General features: G+C 44.3%; 1 protein-coding gene across 12 annotated transcripts in view; it reads right to left on the bottom strand.

Moving 5' to 3' along the window:
- Positions 1 to 6,230: 6,230 nt before the first annotated feature.
- Positions 6,231 to 13,914, bottom strand: part of BCL2L11 (BCL2 like 11) — a 47,125-nt gene continuing 39,441 nt past the window's right edge. For 9 of the 12 annotated variants that reach the window (XM_055240925.2, XM_055240927.2, XM_055240931.2 and 6 more), the window contains one exon: positions 6,231 to 10,549. In XM_055240925.2, coding sequence (XP_055096900.1) covers positions 10,451 to 10,549 — 99 coding nt within the window. In that variant the 3' untranslated portion in view covers positions 6,231 to 10,450. The remainder of the gene's footprint in view (positions 10,550 to 13,914) is intronic. The other 3 variants (XR_010115401.1, XR_010115400.1, XR_010115399.1) reach the window with 1 other exon arrangement.

Here is a 13,914-nt window from a genome sequence, read left to right as displayed (position 1 = left end):
TTATTCACTGGTTCCCCTGTGTGTTATCTTATGCCTCCCACCTCCACTGAACATCAGCCCCGTGAGGTCAGGGGGTTGTCCTTGCTAATTCCCTAGCATGTAGAATGAATTGTGCCTGATACATAATAGAGGCTCAAGGAAGCTTTGCTGAGTGAGTGAATACATGAATGAATGCAAGTCTTTTAGACTATTTGGGTTAGAGACAATAGAATCCTTTCACCAACACTTAAATGAGAAAGAGATTCTATAGGCACTGATTGAAGAGAAAATGCAATTTTTTTCTCTTCAGAAAGCCTTTCAAAGTGTCATCCAATGCCTGAGGAAGCTTTGACTCACCACTCTCCTCTTTCAAGGGTCCAGAATTCAAAGTAATAGCATTGATTTACTTTTTAAGAAAATATACCAGATCTTCTATGGTCAAGGATTTTTGTAGCAGGCATCTTGGCAGAAATAAGTGACATATATTGGCCTGAAGGTCATGGTCAAGTAACACTGGGAAGAGTTTCTGACTGAGTCAGAGACTCCTCGGAACCTATTCCATAAGTGGAGATAGCTCCCTTTCCCGTTAAAAGGGCCTTGAGGGACCTCTGAGCACCCTTGGAGGACCTACCCATGATGAGGTTAGAGGCCTGGATCACCAGCCTGTCCCCGAAGGAGTTACAAGCTCAGGCCCCCAGAGCAAGGGTCAGGGGCAAGCCTGGGAAGGCAGCACCGAGCTATTCTCACTTAAAATTGGGAAGGTTCTGCATCTTCACTGGGGAGACAAATCAATCCTTGGCTGTAGAAATGTGTAAAGTTGGCTGTGCAAGCTGTGTGCTTCCCTGTGTGTACTTGTACCTCAATACTTTTTTTTATAAAGGAAAGAAGAAAATCGGAGGAGCTCCAGCTCTTCAAAAGCAAACAGCATCTCCTGGGGATGATGGGCTGCCTGAGTCCCCGTGGAGTCCAGTCCTGCCTGCCCTCTATAGGTTTCGCTGCAAAGTGGGGTCCATGGGGAACTCAAAGATCTGAACCCCAAGCCCTGCTCTCCACTGGCACCCTAGGGAAGGTGTGCATCAGATTGAGACAAGCAAAAGGAACATGTGCACCCAGCTGGGGCTGCGGCTCAGGTGCAGTGTAGGGGCACAGGCAGTATGTGCCTGGCAGGTGGAGGTAAGATGTTGAGGGCTCGGGAGACTCTGGGTTCAGAACAATTCCCTGCTCCAGGTCTAAAGAGAAAAGATTTCAAGAACCAGACATGAATGGGTGTGGGAGGGTTCTGCTCCTGATGGATACTGACAAGCTCCTTCCCACCCAACCTCACTCTAGGCTCCTGGCTGGGGAGCCCACTCTTGGGGGGCTTCTGACCCCTTTGCTCCATCACTCTAGCACTGCGATGCCCCCATTAAAATGGACTTAAATCCCAACAAATGCCTGGGGAGCTGCTCCGCCCTAATGGCAGAGTGAGGATGGGGCAGTGGGCAGGAGGGGGGCCCACACACTCCATCACACAGAGGCCACACCTGTCAGGGGTCTGTGTGGCAATTAGCAGGCTCAGGCAAAACCAAGGACTCTTGGGACAGCCCACATGTCCGTAGAAGGCCCTCCAGTTAGGTCAAAAGAGTCCATGCAGGACTAGGGCCCCACAGCAAGAAGAGCCACTGGCGAAGCTGAAATGCCCTGGTGGCTGGAGATGCAAGTGAGACCTGGGCCTGTGCATGCACATTCTCACGGCAGATCTGGACCAGGTCATGGAGTCATGAGTCCCCAGAATGCTGGCAGCTATGCAGAGGCAAGGCTGCAGGACAGGCATCCTGTCTGGGGCAGACCCTGGCTAGCTGGTCTCAGCCCCCTGTTCCTGCTCCTGGTCCGATGGGCCCTGCGAGGCAGCAGGTGAGTGGTCAGACGTCCATTCTCTGGCGGAGCCACACTGCCTGGCCTCACATCCTTGCTCTGCCATTGAGGAGCTTGATGCCCCTGGGCAAGTGGCTTAACCACCTCATGACTTGGTTTTCCTGTCTGGACAGTTGGGGTGGTACTAGCAGCTGCTTCAAAGGGCTGTTGTTCTGAGATGAAAATGAATTATGATATGCTTTGAACCATGCTTCACACATAGCAAGTGCCTAACGGTTAGCTGTCATTATAGGCATCATTATAGAGGACCCTGAGATGAGGGGGAAGTGGTTGAGACGCTCCATGGAGCTGTAGGCCCACCACTCTCACCTAAGCTCCTGAAACGGCTCTTTCCCTGGGAACTGCACTAGAGAATTTTACTGTGGTCTTTCCGCTTCCTGATTGTGAGACCTTGAAGATCACGGCCTGTTTACCATGCCCTGGTTTTAAGCATTTTGATATTCTCATGTATGTCTAGTATATGGTAGGACCTTAATATTCAGATTAAGATTTTAGGAAAATGACCACCTAAAATATATTTTTAATGGGATTGCATAAGCTCTCTGATATCTGCAATGAAACACGACATCTTGATTGTGTCTTTTAAGAGTGGTGGGCCAAGTTCGATCTTGTTTAGCTATTAGATAAGTGGTTATTGTAAGAACTAACTCTTCCCAAATCTACTTTATGGAGCCTGAGTGGTTATTATAATCATGCCTTCCTGGGTCCTTTTCTGTAATACATGTAATCATTCTATAACATGCCCAGAAAAAAAGGCCTTCAACATTCTAGTATATCTTCTCCTCGGTAATACAGTTTTCTAAGCACTTAGGGGTTGCCTCAGGAAAGATAGAGTTTCCGGGAAAAAAAACCCAGCAAATCGTAGAAGTTACCCAAAAAGATTAGAGACCAGCTTTTGCCTTGCTATTTCCCATCTCCTCACAGCCCCATTCTGGTCTCAACAGGGGAGATTTTCACAATCAGTCCATCACCCCACACCTTCTAATTCATCTTGTTTAAAGAGACTTCATGCAACTTTTGTATTCGGTCCTTCTGACAGGTAGGAATGAGTCACTGCTTTGGCTGCCAGCGACAGAAACCAGCCCTGGCTAAATTAGCACAAGGAGAACATGCTGGAGGGTGGGCGCCTGTTGCATAGTCCAACAGGCAGCTCAGAGATGGGACCCTGGGGTGCTGGTGGCTGGGGGTTACTGTGGCCAAGAACACAAACATGCCCTGCAGCTTCAAGGATGCTGCCCTCCAAATGGCCCCTCCTTGCCTTGCTCGCTCCAGAGTCAAAGTGCTGGTAAGACTGTTTTATCAGCCAAGCATTAGGCCACGGGCCTGCCCTCAGTGATACCTCAGGCCAGGAAAGAAAGGGGCAGTGGGAGGCAGGCACACAAAGGGAAACTGGTGGAGATAAGGGCTGGATGTGAGGCATCTTCCCCTCTTTCCCAGAAAAAGCAAATAGCAAATGTGCAGGATTTGAAGGAAGAAAAATCAAGTGTACTAAAAGCATCCAAAACCAGACATAATCGATGGATAAACATATTATACATCTTGGAAAACATCTGGAAAAATGGCAATTCTTCCCTAAATCAAGAGTCACTGTAATCCTAAATGAGGATTACAAAGAACTTCCTGAAAAGCTTCAACTAATTCTAAGATGCACATAAAAAGACAATGTAAAAAGAGCCATGATGATTTTGAAAAATAAAGACAAGAAATTCAAAACAGATAAAACTCTAGTAATTAAAATAATGTAGACTAAACAAAAGGATCAATGAAAAAGGCAAGAGCTGAGATACAGAACCATATGTATGAGACTTTGGTATATTGTCAAAGGATCAATTTAGGCTGGTGGACAAAAAGACAACAGTGTTGGCTGTCTTTGGGGTAAAAACTAAATACTGTGGATCACTAAAAAAATAAATTCCAGGTGGATTAAGGTGAAAAAAACAAACCCAAACTGTACTGGTTATATGAATAAAACATAAGAAAATATATTTAAAACTTTGTCATAGAGAAGTTGTCTTAAACGAGATACAAAATACAGAAACCTAAGCAAGATTGACAATACTGACTTCTTTTTTTTTTTTTTTTTGAGATGGAGTCTTACTGTGTCATCCAGGCTGGAGTGCAGTGGCGTGATCTCGGCTCACTGCAGGCTTTGCCCCCCGGGGTTCACACCATTCTCCTGCCTCAGCCTCCTGAGTAGCTGGGACTATAGGCGCCCGCCACCTAAGATGACAACTTCTACATAAAGTACACCACAAGCAATTAAAAAACATGCAGCAGAATAAAAACATATGTTCACAAAAAAGACTTATATGCTTTGTATGAGAGTATTCATAGCAGATTTATTCATCATAGCCCCAAACTGGTAAGAACTCAGGTGTTCATTAATAAGACAATAGACAAAGCATGGTTTGTTCACACAATAGACTACTACTCAGTAATAAAAAGGAAGAAATTACTGATAATTGTAACACAGATCTCATATTCTGAGCAAAAGAAATCAGACACGACACAAAAGACCATATACTGTATGGTTCCATTAATATGAAGTTCAGGAAGAGGTAAGACTAATTTGTGATGGAAAAGAATCTCAGAACAGAGGTTACCGATGGGGGTAGGAAAGGAGGGATTACCTGGAAAGGAGATCACTTTCTGGAAGTTACGGTAGTATTCTTTATCTTGACAAGGGTTTGAGAGACAGCTGTATCCTTCGTCAAAATTTAGCAAATGCACACATAGGATTTGTATGTTTTACTTTAGGTAAATTTTATCTTTGGAGAAAAAAATTATAAAAAATTAATGAACTCTAAATGATGCTGAAGTATTTGGGGATAAGAGTATTGGTGACTACAACTTATTTTGAAATGCACCAAAAAATAAGCCGGATTAATAGATGAATACATGAGAATGCAAAGGTAGTAAAAGTTAAAGGTAGAAGCTAGGTAGTGGGTGCATGGGTGTTCTCTGTAAAACTCTTGACTTTTCTGAATGTTTGAAAGTTTTCATAATAAAATGTTGGGAAAAAAAGGCAACAGATTGAAGGAAAAGTATTTCCAACTTATAAGAGATTTTTTTGTCCAGAATGTATAGCTAATCATCAATAGAAAAAATACTCAACCAAAAATTAGCAAAAACTTTCAGAAAAAAAGGCAAATGCCGCCAGTGCCTGAAAAGATCATCCTACTGCATTGACAGAAAAATTCAAATGAGCACCACTTGCTCCTCACCCAGCAGGCAGACACCAGCTCACTCATGTCTGACAGCGCTGGGGGTAGGTGGGTGTTCTTACGTGCTGCCAGGGCCCATGTGAAGTGGAGCTGCCACTTCAACAGTGTCTTCCAGAGTCTGTCGAAGCTGATCTTCCACCTCCCTGTACCACAAGAGTGGGATACCCATGAGCAAACTCTATGCCTGCGCTCTGGCACTTGCTGCAGTAGTTAGCATGAAGTGGAGTCACTATGGAAAGATATGTGACCTATTGCTAAGTCAGAACTATATATAGAGCTATGGCACTTACAGAAAAGCAAAACTGCTGTGTAAGTACACACACACACACACACACACACAGACTGCAGATTAAGAGTCCAGGAAAACGCAAACTCCTACCTCAGTGAGGAGGTACGATTAAGAAAGAACAATTTGATTTGAAACAAATACAATTTGAAATAAATCTACAAGACCATATTGATGTATTGCTCACCCGATTGAAAGCATTAACAGATTATTAGTCTAAAACAAAGCTGAGTCTGTCTTCAACTTCCCAGCACTTAGGGTAAAAGTGCCAAATTATGTACTTACTTATTAGGATTTTATCACCTGTATCCCCAAACCAGGCTTTAATTTCTTTCACTCATTCCTAAGGCAATTCCCATCCACCCTGCATGACAGGAGCTGGGAACTTAGCAGTTCCTGGTCATCATTTCACACCCAAGGTCTAGGCACGTTTGGGTGACCCCTTTGACCCTGAGCAGGTGCTGCAAACAGGCCCTTTCTATTATGGGGTTGATGTGGTAAGATGGCTGGGCACCTGCCATATCACTCAACACAGTGCAGAGCCGGCTCCTAATACACTTCCCTGCCCCCACAACTCCCCACCCAAGTGCTGAGTCATATCTGACCGTGCAGGCAGAATATTTTGCGCGCCAGCCACATCGAAACTTCAAAGACTCGTTTGCTTTCAAGTGTACTGCACAGATTCGTCTTCAAGCAAAAATACGTAAGAGCTACACACAGCTACATTTTATGACTGATAATAGCAGATGTGTGGGTGTGTACATGTTCATATATAATTTCAGCTGTTTCTCTGACATTTTGTGCAAACAAATCAAACGCTCACCAAAACTAGTTGAAAGTTTTATTCTTATAAAATTAACATAAAAGATTGTTTAAAAATCTGCAGTTATTTACAGCAGTATTGCACAAGTAAAGTGGCAATTACCCTGTCAAAATTCATCAGTGCAAAACACAAGTAAGCCAGGGAAACTGCAATACAAATGCTACATACGCTGGGTCCTAGAAAACAGGTTAGTGATGGATCAGTATAGACAGATCAGTGCTATTTATAAGTGGGTACCTGATGAGTTCTGATACAGTAACTAATGGTCACAGAATCTGGACATAAAACATGAGAGTTTCTATAGTCCGAAATTCCCAAATAAAAGTAGTCAAGTTACTTAGCTGGGAGCTTGACGATGCTTCTTACATACAATGCTGTTTACAGTAGACCCCAACTGATTTAGCGTCATGTGTAGACACGTTCCTCCCCACCCCACATGTGCACGTGAGCGGACACACACAGGCACCAGGCTAAATCAGCAGGGATGGCAGAACCACCTGCATGGAACCACCATGAAGTCTCCTTAAAGCTCCCATGAGCTTTCACATCTTGACACCCAGTCCAGTGGGGCCCCAACCTCCCCTGAAGGAGATGGAGAATCGGAAGGAGGGCATCGACCCGAAGAAGCAGGCTGACCAAATGCAGTGACCGAATGAGTGGGGGGTGGGGAGAGCTGTACAGTTAATTAATTAGCTCCTGAAGACAAGTTAATCCAACCTCAAAGCACACAAGTCGCACAGCAGGTGGGGGAAAACCCAACTACTCACAGTTGTCCACAAGGGGTTAGTGGCCTGAGGTGGTCCTTAGGCAGGAGCCACCTGTCCCACCTGTTCCCTTGTCCTGCCTGGCCCTAGCCCTGAACAACTGCAATGCAGCACCTCTGGAAGTGGCACATTTTAATTTTTTTCTAAACACTGAGTTGTCAGGGAAAAATTTTCAATAGAAAAATCCTTCCCACCTGCTGATAATACTTTGGTCTTTTTGTTTTCCTAAAGATAAAGCCTGGAGTCAGCAAAATTTGCTTGCATGATAAGCTAGTTGCTTTGGAACAAACAGAGGGTTGCTGGGTATTTCTTGGAGTAGAATTTTGTAGCCTGCCAGACTGAGTTTCTCACTGGCATCAAACACACACTTCATCATAAGGGCGGCAAAGCCCAAGAATTGAAACCCACTTGACTGGAAATACCAGGACCCAAAGCTGGAGAGCCACCCTGGAGGACCATGTGGTCTGCAGTGAGCTCTCCAGTCACCCCCAACACCTCTCAGGAGTTAACTTCGTGGGATGGCGGAGGGTGGGAGACAGGGATGTTAATACTTTTCAGAAATTAAGACATTAAATAAGCAGAAAATAAATATACAATATTTCTACAAGTTACAGCATTATGAAACAGTAGGACACATCACACAGAAAAATAATCTACAATATTTACAATCCTTGATTTTGAAAAAGTTTAGAAAAACAGTGATTTTTTTTTACTTATTTATGCTGTACAAAATTTTACAAGAAAGGTAAAGGAAACAATTGCACACAGACATTTGGCTCAGTTGGTAAGTAATATGACCTACGAATCTAATAAATACTCACAATATATACATTAAGAAGGGGAAACGGCAGACAATTGTATTCCGCTATATTTTTTTAATCAGAAGGGATTTTAAACTTGATTTCTCCACAACCCCCACCCCCAAAATTCTTCATCAGCTGGTTTCTGGGAAGGACATTTGAAGAATCACTCATGAAACTATTTTTTGTGTTTATTGCGTTTCTGTGTTAAGTCACAGGACACTTTTTACAAACCTCACATAGGAAGAGGTTGTCAAGGCACAAAACCTGCATTAAGTTTCCAAAAAGGGGATTTAATTATTTTTTCTACAAAAACGTTTTTAAAAAAAGGTAAAAATGTATACCCACAGGAGGCATACTTTCTGCAGAGGCATCTTGATAACCAGATACATACAGTACAGAGACATCCAGTCATCGCTTTAAGTTCTGGTGCCAACAGCCTGTTCTTTAATACTCCTACAATTCATAGAATCTCTAATTTCCTCAGGAACTGTTTCCACAGCCAGCCTGGAGGCCACCAGGCCAGAGGGAAATGCGCTCGTGTGATGCACACAGCCCCTGGGCAGCACAGGGCAGGGCCTCCGGTGCCTGGCCCAGGGCTGCACCCAGTGTGTGCTCCCAGGGGCTGCAGGGCTGAGGAAACAGAGTAAAGTGCTCTAGTCAGGAGACTGGCACATGAGTACAGCGATCCTGGGAGGGGGCGCCCAGATCCAAATACATCTTTGGTGTGTGTGTGTGTCCAGCAGGCCCACAGCTGCAATCCTACCACTGCTTGTAACCGTGGGCTTTGTGTGGCCCTACAAATGGGCTCGAGACACATCAGGGAACAAGCTGAGCTCCAACACAGCTTTAAAAATAAGTCAAAGTCCCAAGGAGATTCTTGGGGAAAGGAAATTTTTTAAAGTAAGAGTATTTGGAATGAAATCATCTCTACCTAAAGGAAAAAGTGAATATGCAATATATACATATATATTTTTTAAATTATGAAGATACAAATGTTTAGATTTTTCCACCTAATTTAAATAACGTGAACATGCTGGCTCTTCCATTGGGCAAAACACTAGTTGCTGGCACTGCTGACTCATTTGAAAATTTAGTTATTTCTTTTAAAAGTTGTTTAATGATTGGAGTTTTCAAAAATTTTAAGAGTTACAGAGTTCACAGAATTGTCTTCCCTCCTTACTTTCACTGCTCCCTAACCTGACTCTTTCTTAGGTCTCCCTGGGTGTCTGCTGCCTCTGAAATGACTGATCAGTGTGTGGCTTCCTTCCGTTGCACTCATAAGGAGCAGGCACAGAGAAAGAGCACCCTCACTACATGGCTGGGGGCACGAGTGGCCTGACAATATCCAACTGTCCTGGAAGAATGAAAAAAACAGACTTCTGCCCAGAATTCTTCTTCTATGGTGCTGGTGGAAGTGGGATGAAGCCTATGTTTCAAAGTGAATTTAAAGGAGTGAGGCTAGTGGACTGTGAGTTGGACTAAAATGCAGGAGGCCAAGCAAATGGCCATCAGAAGCCCTGTCCCAGGCCTGTGCCAATTCCCATGAGGGCGTGAGCTGGATGCTGCAGCTGCACTCTGCTGTAATGGACACAGTGGCCCTCTGGGACCTGATGCTGACAGTGCATCCTGTGACCATGGGAAAGCCTGCAACCAGAAAAGCCAGCAACACAAAGGGGCGTAGCACTTGTCTGTTGTTATTACTGCTATTGCCTCTTCAGAATACTTCCCAATAACATGCTCATTGAAATGGAATGAAAACCAACACCAAATGCTTCCCAGTTAATAACAGATCGCTCAAACTGTGCAAGATATAGGCAGATACTAACTCTTGTTCTGACTCAATTTCACTTTATCATGAAAATACACTGGACCAAATCTATGCATCTGAGTCCAGACTGGAGGTGCATCACAAAAAGTGATGAGGAAAGACGCAAAAATATTCTGAAATTTTGCCACAGATGCAACTGAATTTATAAAGGTACGTAAATATTTACAAATGGGACTGGCATATCCATGCAGGCTGACAACACACCCTCTGCCCTTTTAATCAACTGATTAAATCAAAAGAACTCTTTTGGTATTAAAAATAATTTAAAAAGGTCAAACAGGCAATAGTAGGGAAGGGAGGGAGTATATCACACCTCTCCCTGTTTAAAAATTCTGTAATCTCTAAAAATAAACTAAGGCAGCTTTTTAAGTTAGCTGGCTCAGTTTCTACTGCAGGGTTTACATAATCCCCTGAGAATAGGCCATAGGTTCTTAAAATTTTAATACAAAAATTATTCACAAATTGGTTAAAAAGTTTCCATTTCCTTTTTGAAAAACCTTATTGAAGGTGAGGGGGAAAATACACTGCATGTAAACACCATTCTTACACAAAATCCTGCTCCAAAAAACCATGGATTGTACATTAAAAAGCAAAGAATGCTCCTTCCTTTACATACACAACAAACTTCCATTAGAAATTCTGCTGTGTGGTGATGAACAGAAAGGTAGTCCCATCCAGCTCGGTGTCTTCTGAACATGTCACCTGCCCCTCCACGAGAGAACCTCTGGCTGCCTAATAATGGCACCAGCAGACTGCGGTGCTGGGTCTTGTTGATTTGAACAAGCAAAATGTCTGTACGGAGCCGTAGCTCGGCTCCGCAAAGAACCTGTCAATGCATTCTCCACACCAGGCGGACAATGTAACGTAACAGTCGTAAGATAACCATTCGTGGGTGGTCTTCGGCTGCTTGGTAATTATTCAAAAATACCTGAAACAACAAAAGGAAAGCTTCTTAGTTTCTCCCTAATTTGGGGGTGGGGAGGGGTGGGAGCCCATATTTAAGCAAACAACCAATCCCATCTTAATCACTATGAAAGGCACCTCTTCAAGAGCACTGTGTCACAAAGCATGATTCCTCCCCGAGATGGTGAAGAAAACTTGTTTTCATTTCCCTGCAAAGGGTAAGACATCCCTACATAAAAGGCAGGCATACCAATGATTTACTCCTTAAAAGAGAAAAAAATAAATAAAAGGCACCCAAAAGAATGTTTGAAAAACTCAAAGAGGATGTAAAGCAACTATCTTACCACCCAAGTTAATTGACATTCAAATATGCTGCAGATTCTCCCAGGGGTGAATTTCTGGTAGCTGTAATTTATTTGAAAAACCCGTGATTTGAAGTAATCTGCCCTAAGAAGCTAAATAAAAGTCACGCAGTGATGCGCCATCGTGCCTCTGGCTGCTTGGCTACGATAAACACTGTGACCCAGAGGGGTGCCCATGGTCACAGACACAGGCAATGTCAACCCCCATCCTCCCACCCTCTCGGTATGGGGAGGAAAGAGCAATCCAGAACATAAAAAAAGCCTCTGTGCCAGTGACCAGCATATGTTTGTTACAAGCTGAGAAACTGTTCAAAAGGAAATCACCAGCTTATTCAATGTTTTCAGGGTCCTCAGGTCTTCCACAGCGCCCACTTTCAGGTTCTAATCCATTTTGTGGGTAAGTGCAAGGTATAAACTCAGAGTCACCAAAGGTGGCGGCAACACAACACATCAACCTTGACGCCATGAGCTACAACCTGGTTCACTGTTCAAGTCTGAAATCTGCCCTGGACATTTCTTAATGACTAATCCACACGAGACGGGGCTACGTGACTGTCTCTCCACAAACCCCCTCATCATTGGGTGAGGGATACCTCCAACACACCGTCGTGGGAACCACCGGCTATGAATCAGGCTGAGACAACTGTCCCCTCAGACCCCAAACAGCCCCCACAGACACCAGCCACAGCTGCAGCTCCACTGTTTACACAAGCTCTGCCGCGCTTGTTTGACAGAATGGGATTGTGATAAGGCCAGGGCATTTCCCCTTTTCCTTCCATAACAAGATTGGAGGAAATCAGCTTTATGTAAGCAATTCCTGTAGAGGCACTCTGTAACCACAGTCTGTGATTTTTATCTGTTTTACACACAAGATTGCTTTGTTTTGATTTAACTTTCAAAATTACTTTGCTGCCTCTGTGTGAGAATAATTTAGGGGAAGGTTAATTTTAGTGTAGACTAATATTAATAGGTTGAAAGAGACTTATTCAAAATAAAACCACAAACTTACTAAAATGAAGAAAGTGTATGCTGTGATGGGCTAAGTAATCAATCCAGGCAGAGAAGTTTTGTGCCAACCTGGTGTCATTGCCATGCTTGGTGTGGCCAGAAAATGGGGCTGACTGGGTGTCCACAGTCAACAGGACACCAATGATGGGGCTGGGTCAACATGAAGGGCAGACCTCAACTGCTGACACTTGGTAAGTTTCATATTCCAGCACTGGCAGTGTCCAAGGGAAGAAATCTCCTGCCCACTCTTTGAGGACAGCAGGAGGCTGTGACCAAGCTTAAGTAGAAGTCACCTCACGAGAGAATCTTTCCAAGGTTTTTAGAGTTCCGCTTTCATCTCAAATGTAAAGGATATGGGGTATTCAAAGACATGCTGGAGATGGTGGGGAAAACGCAGGAAATTTTGGCAAAAGTTACACCCAATCCCTGACTCATGAGAAGATGCTACAGCATCCCAGTCTGCAAGGGTGCGGGGATGCCTGCCCTCTCAGGTGGTGGGCATGACAACATGGCACACGCTTTTAAGCTGACAAGCAATTGCTTTTGGACGACATTCAACAGAGGAAGCCATTACCACGGATTCAAAGAGCTATGCCAGCCCAGAAAGCATTTGACAGCTGGCACGGCTGGCTGGAACTGCTGTTGGCTCGAAGCGTATGCCTGTACTGCAAAAGACAGCTGGAGGATGGGCAGCCCCTACCTCTGCAGACTGGCTGCCCTCTAACACCTGAAGCCATAAAAATTACTGCGGCTTATAGTCGGGGCCTGGTGACACTAAACTGGGGCAAGTGGCCAAAAGCTGCAGTGGGGCAAAGACGCAGAACTAGGACTGACGGCTCAATGCTGCTCAAAGCGCCAACAGCTTCAGCCAGCTCCAGTGAAATCTCCCTGCGATCTAGATACTGAGGAACGGCTGCTACAATTCAGCTCCTAAACCAGGGCCTTTGGTTTTGGGGTGGTATAAGGGGTCAGGAGGGAGTCTGAAGCAATTAGAGAAAGCCCCCTAAGATGGAATGTACTGGTGAAAGGTCAAAGTAAGGGCACACCCAGTGGCTTCTGGCCAGGGTAGCACATCTAAGATGGAATTGGAAAGTCAGGACTAAAAATGACAATCCCTGTATTGTAGGGGAGTTGCCAGTTAAAGGCAAGTATGACACTAAGACTGAGCCAGGAGCTGTCATTTGCAGTGTGAGTGGTCCCTCGCATCTAATGTGGGCTAAGACAATAAACACACCCGTAAGAGGAGCATCAGCAGCCATGCCTGGACCGTCTTCCCGAGACCTGCTGTCTGCAGAGCTGGCCTCCCGCCTAGTGTCCAATAAGTCTGTGTCTGCTACAGTGGTTCTTAATCAGGTGGAAGTGTATCAAAAGTGCATTTAAGTTCTGCCACTCCCAAACTGGGTAATATAAAAAAGACAGACTGTCTTTCCTGATTAAAAGCATTTTTTTAAAAAGCTATTAAAATAAATACAATCAGGTAAGATGCTCCACTCCCTCATGAAACTTCTGGGTATCCTCCTCTTTATGGGCTGAACTGTAAACTGTGTCCCCTCAATTCATCTGTTGCAGTCCTAACCCCCTGGACCTCAGACTGTGACTGTAAGTGAAGACAGGGTCATCAATAAGGTGATTAAGTTAAAATGAGGTCACTGCGGGGTGGGCTCTAATCCAAGGTGTTCTTATAAAAAGACAATCAGGACACAGAAACCCACGGAGGGAGACCACGTGAAGACACAGCGGATGATGGCATCTACAGGACTGGAGGCTAAGTCGGCCCCATGATCACAGACTTCCAGCTTCCAGAACTGAGAAAAATAAACTCCTGTTGTGTGAGCCACCCAGTCTCTAGAACTCTGCACAGCAGCCCTAGCTGACTAATACACCCTTTCACTGATACTCTCAGTCTGTCACTGAGATGCTGTCAGTCTGTTTGAGTGAAAACAATCCTTCTTACAGAGTTGGGTAACTCTGTTTTAGTCTAAATTGCAAAAATACTTTAGAAAGATATAGTAACTCATTT

The sequence above is a fragment of the Symphalangus syndactylus genome, chromosome 14 (assembly GCF_028878055.3).
Source record: "Symphalangus syndactylus isolate Jambi chromosome 14, NHGRI_mSymSyn1-v2.1_pri, whole genome shotgun sequence".
NCBI lineage: Eukaryota > Metazoa > Chordata > Mammalia > Primates > Hylobatidae > Symphalangus > Symphalangus syndactylus.
Note: the sequence above shows the minus strand (reverse complement) of the source record. Positions and strands in the feature narration are given on the sequence as shown.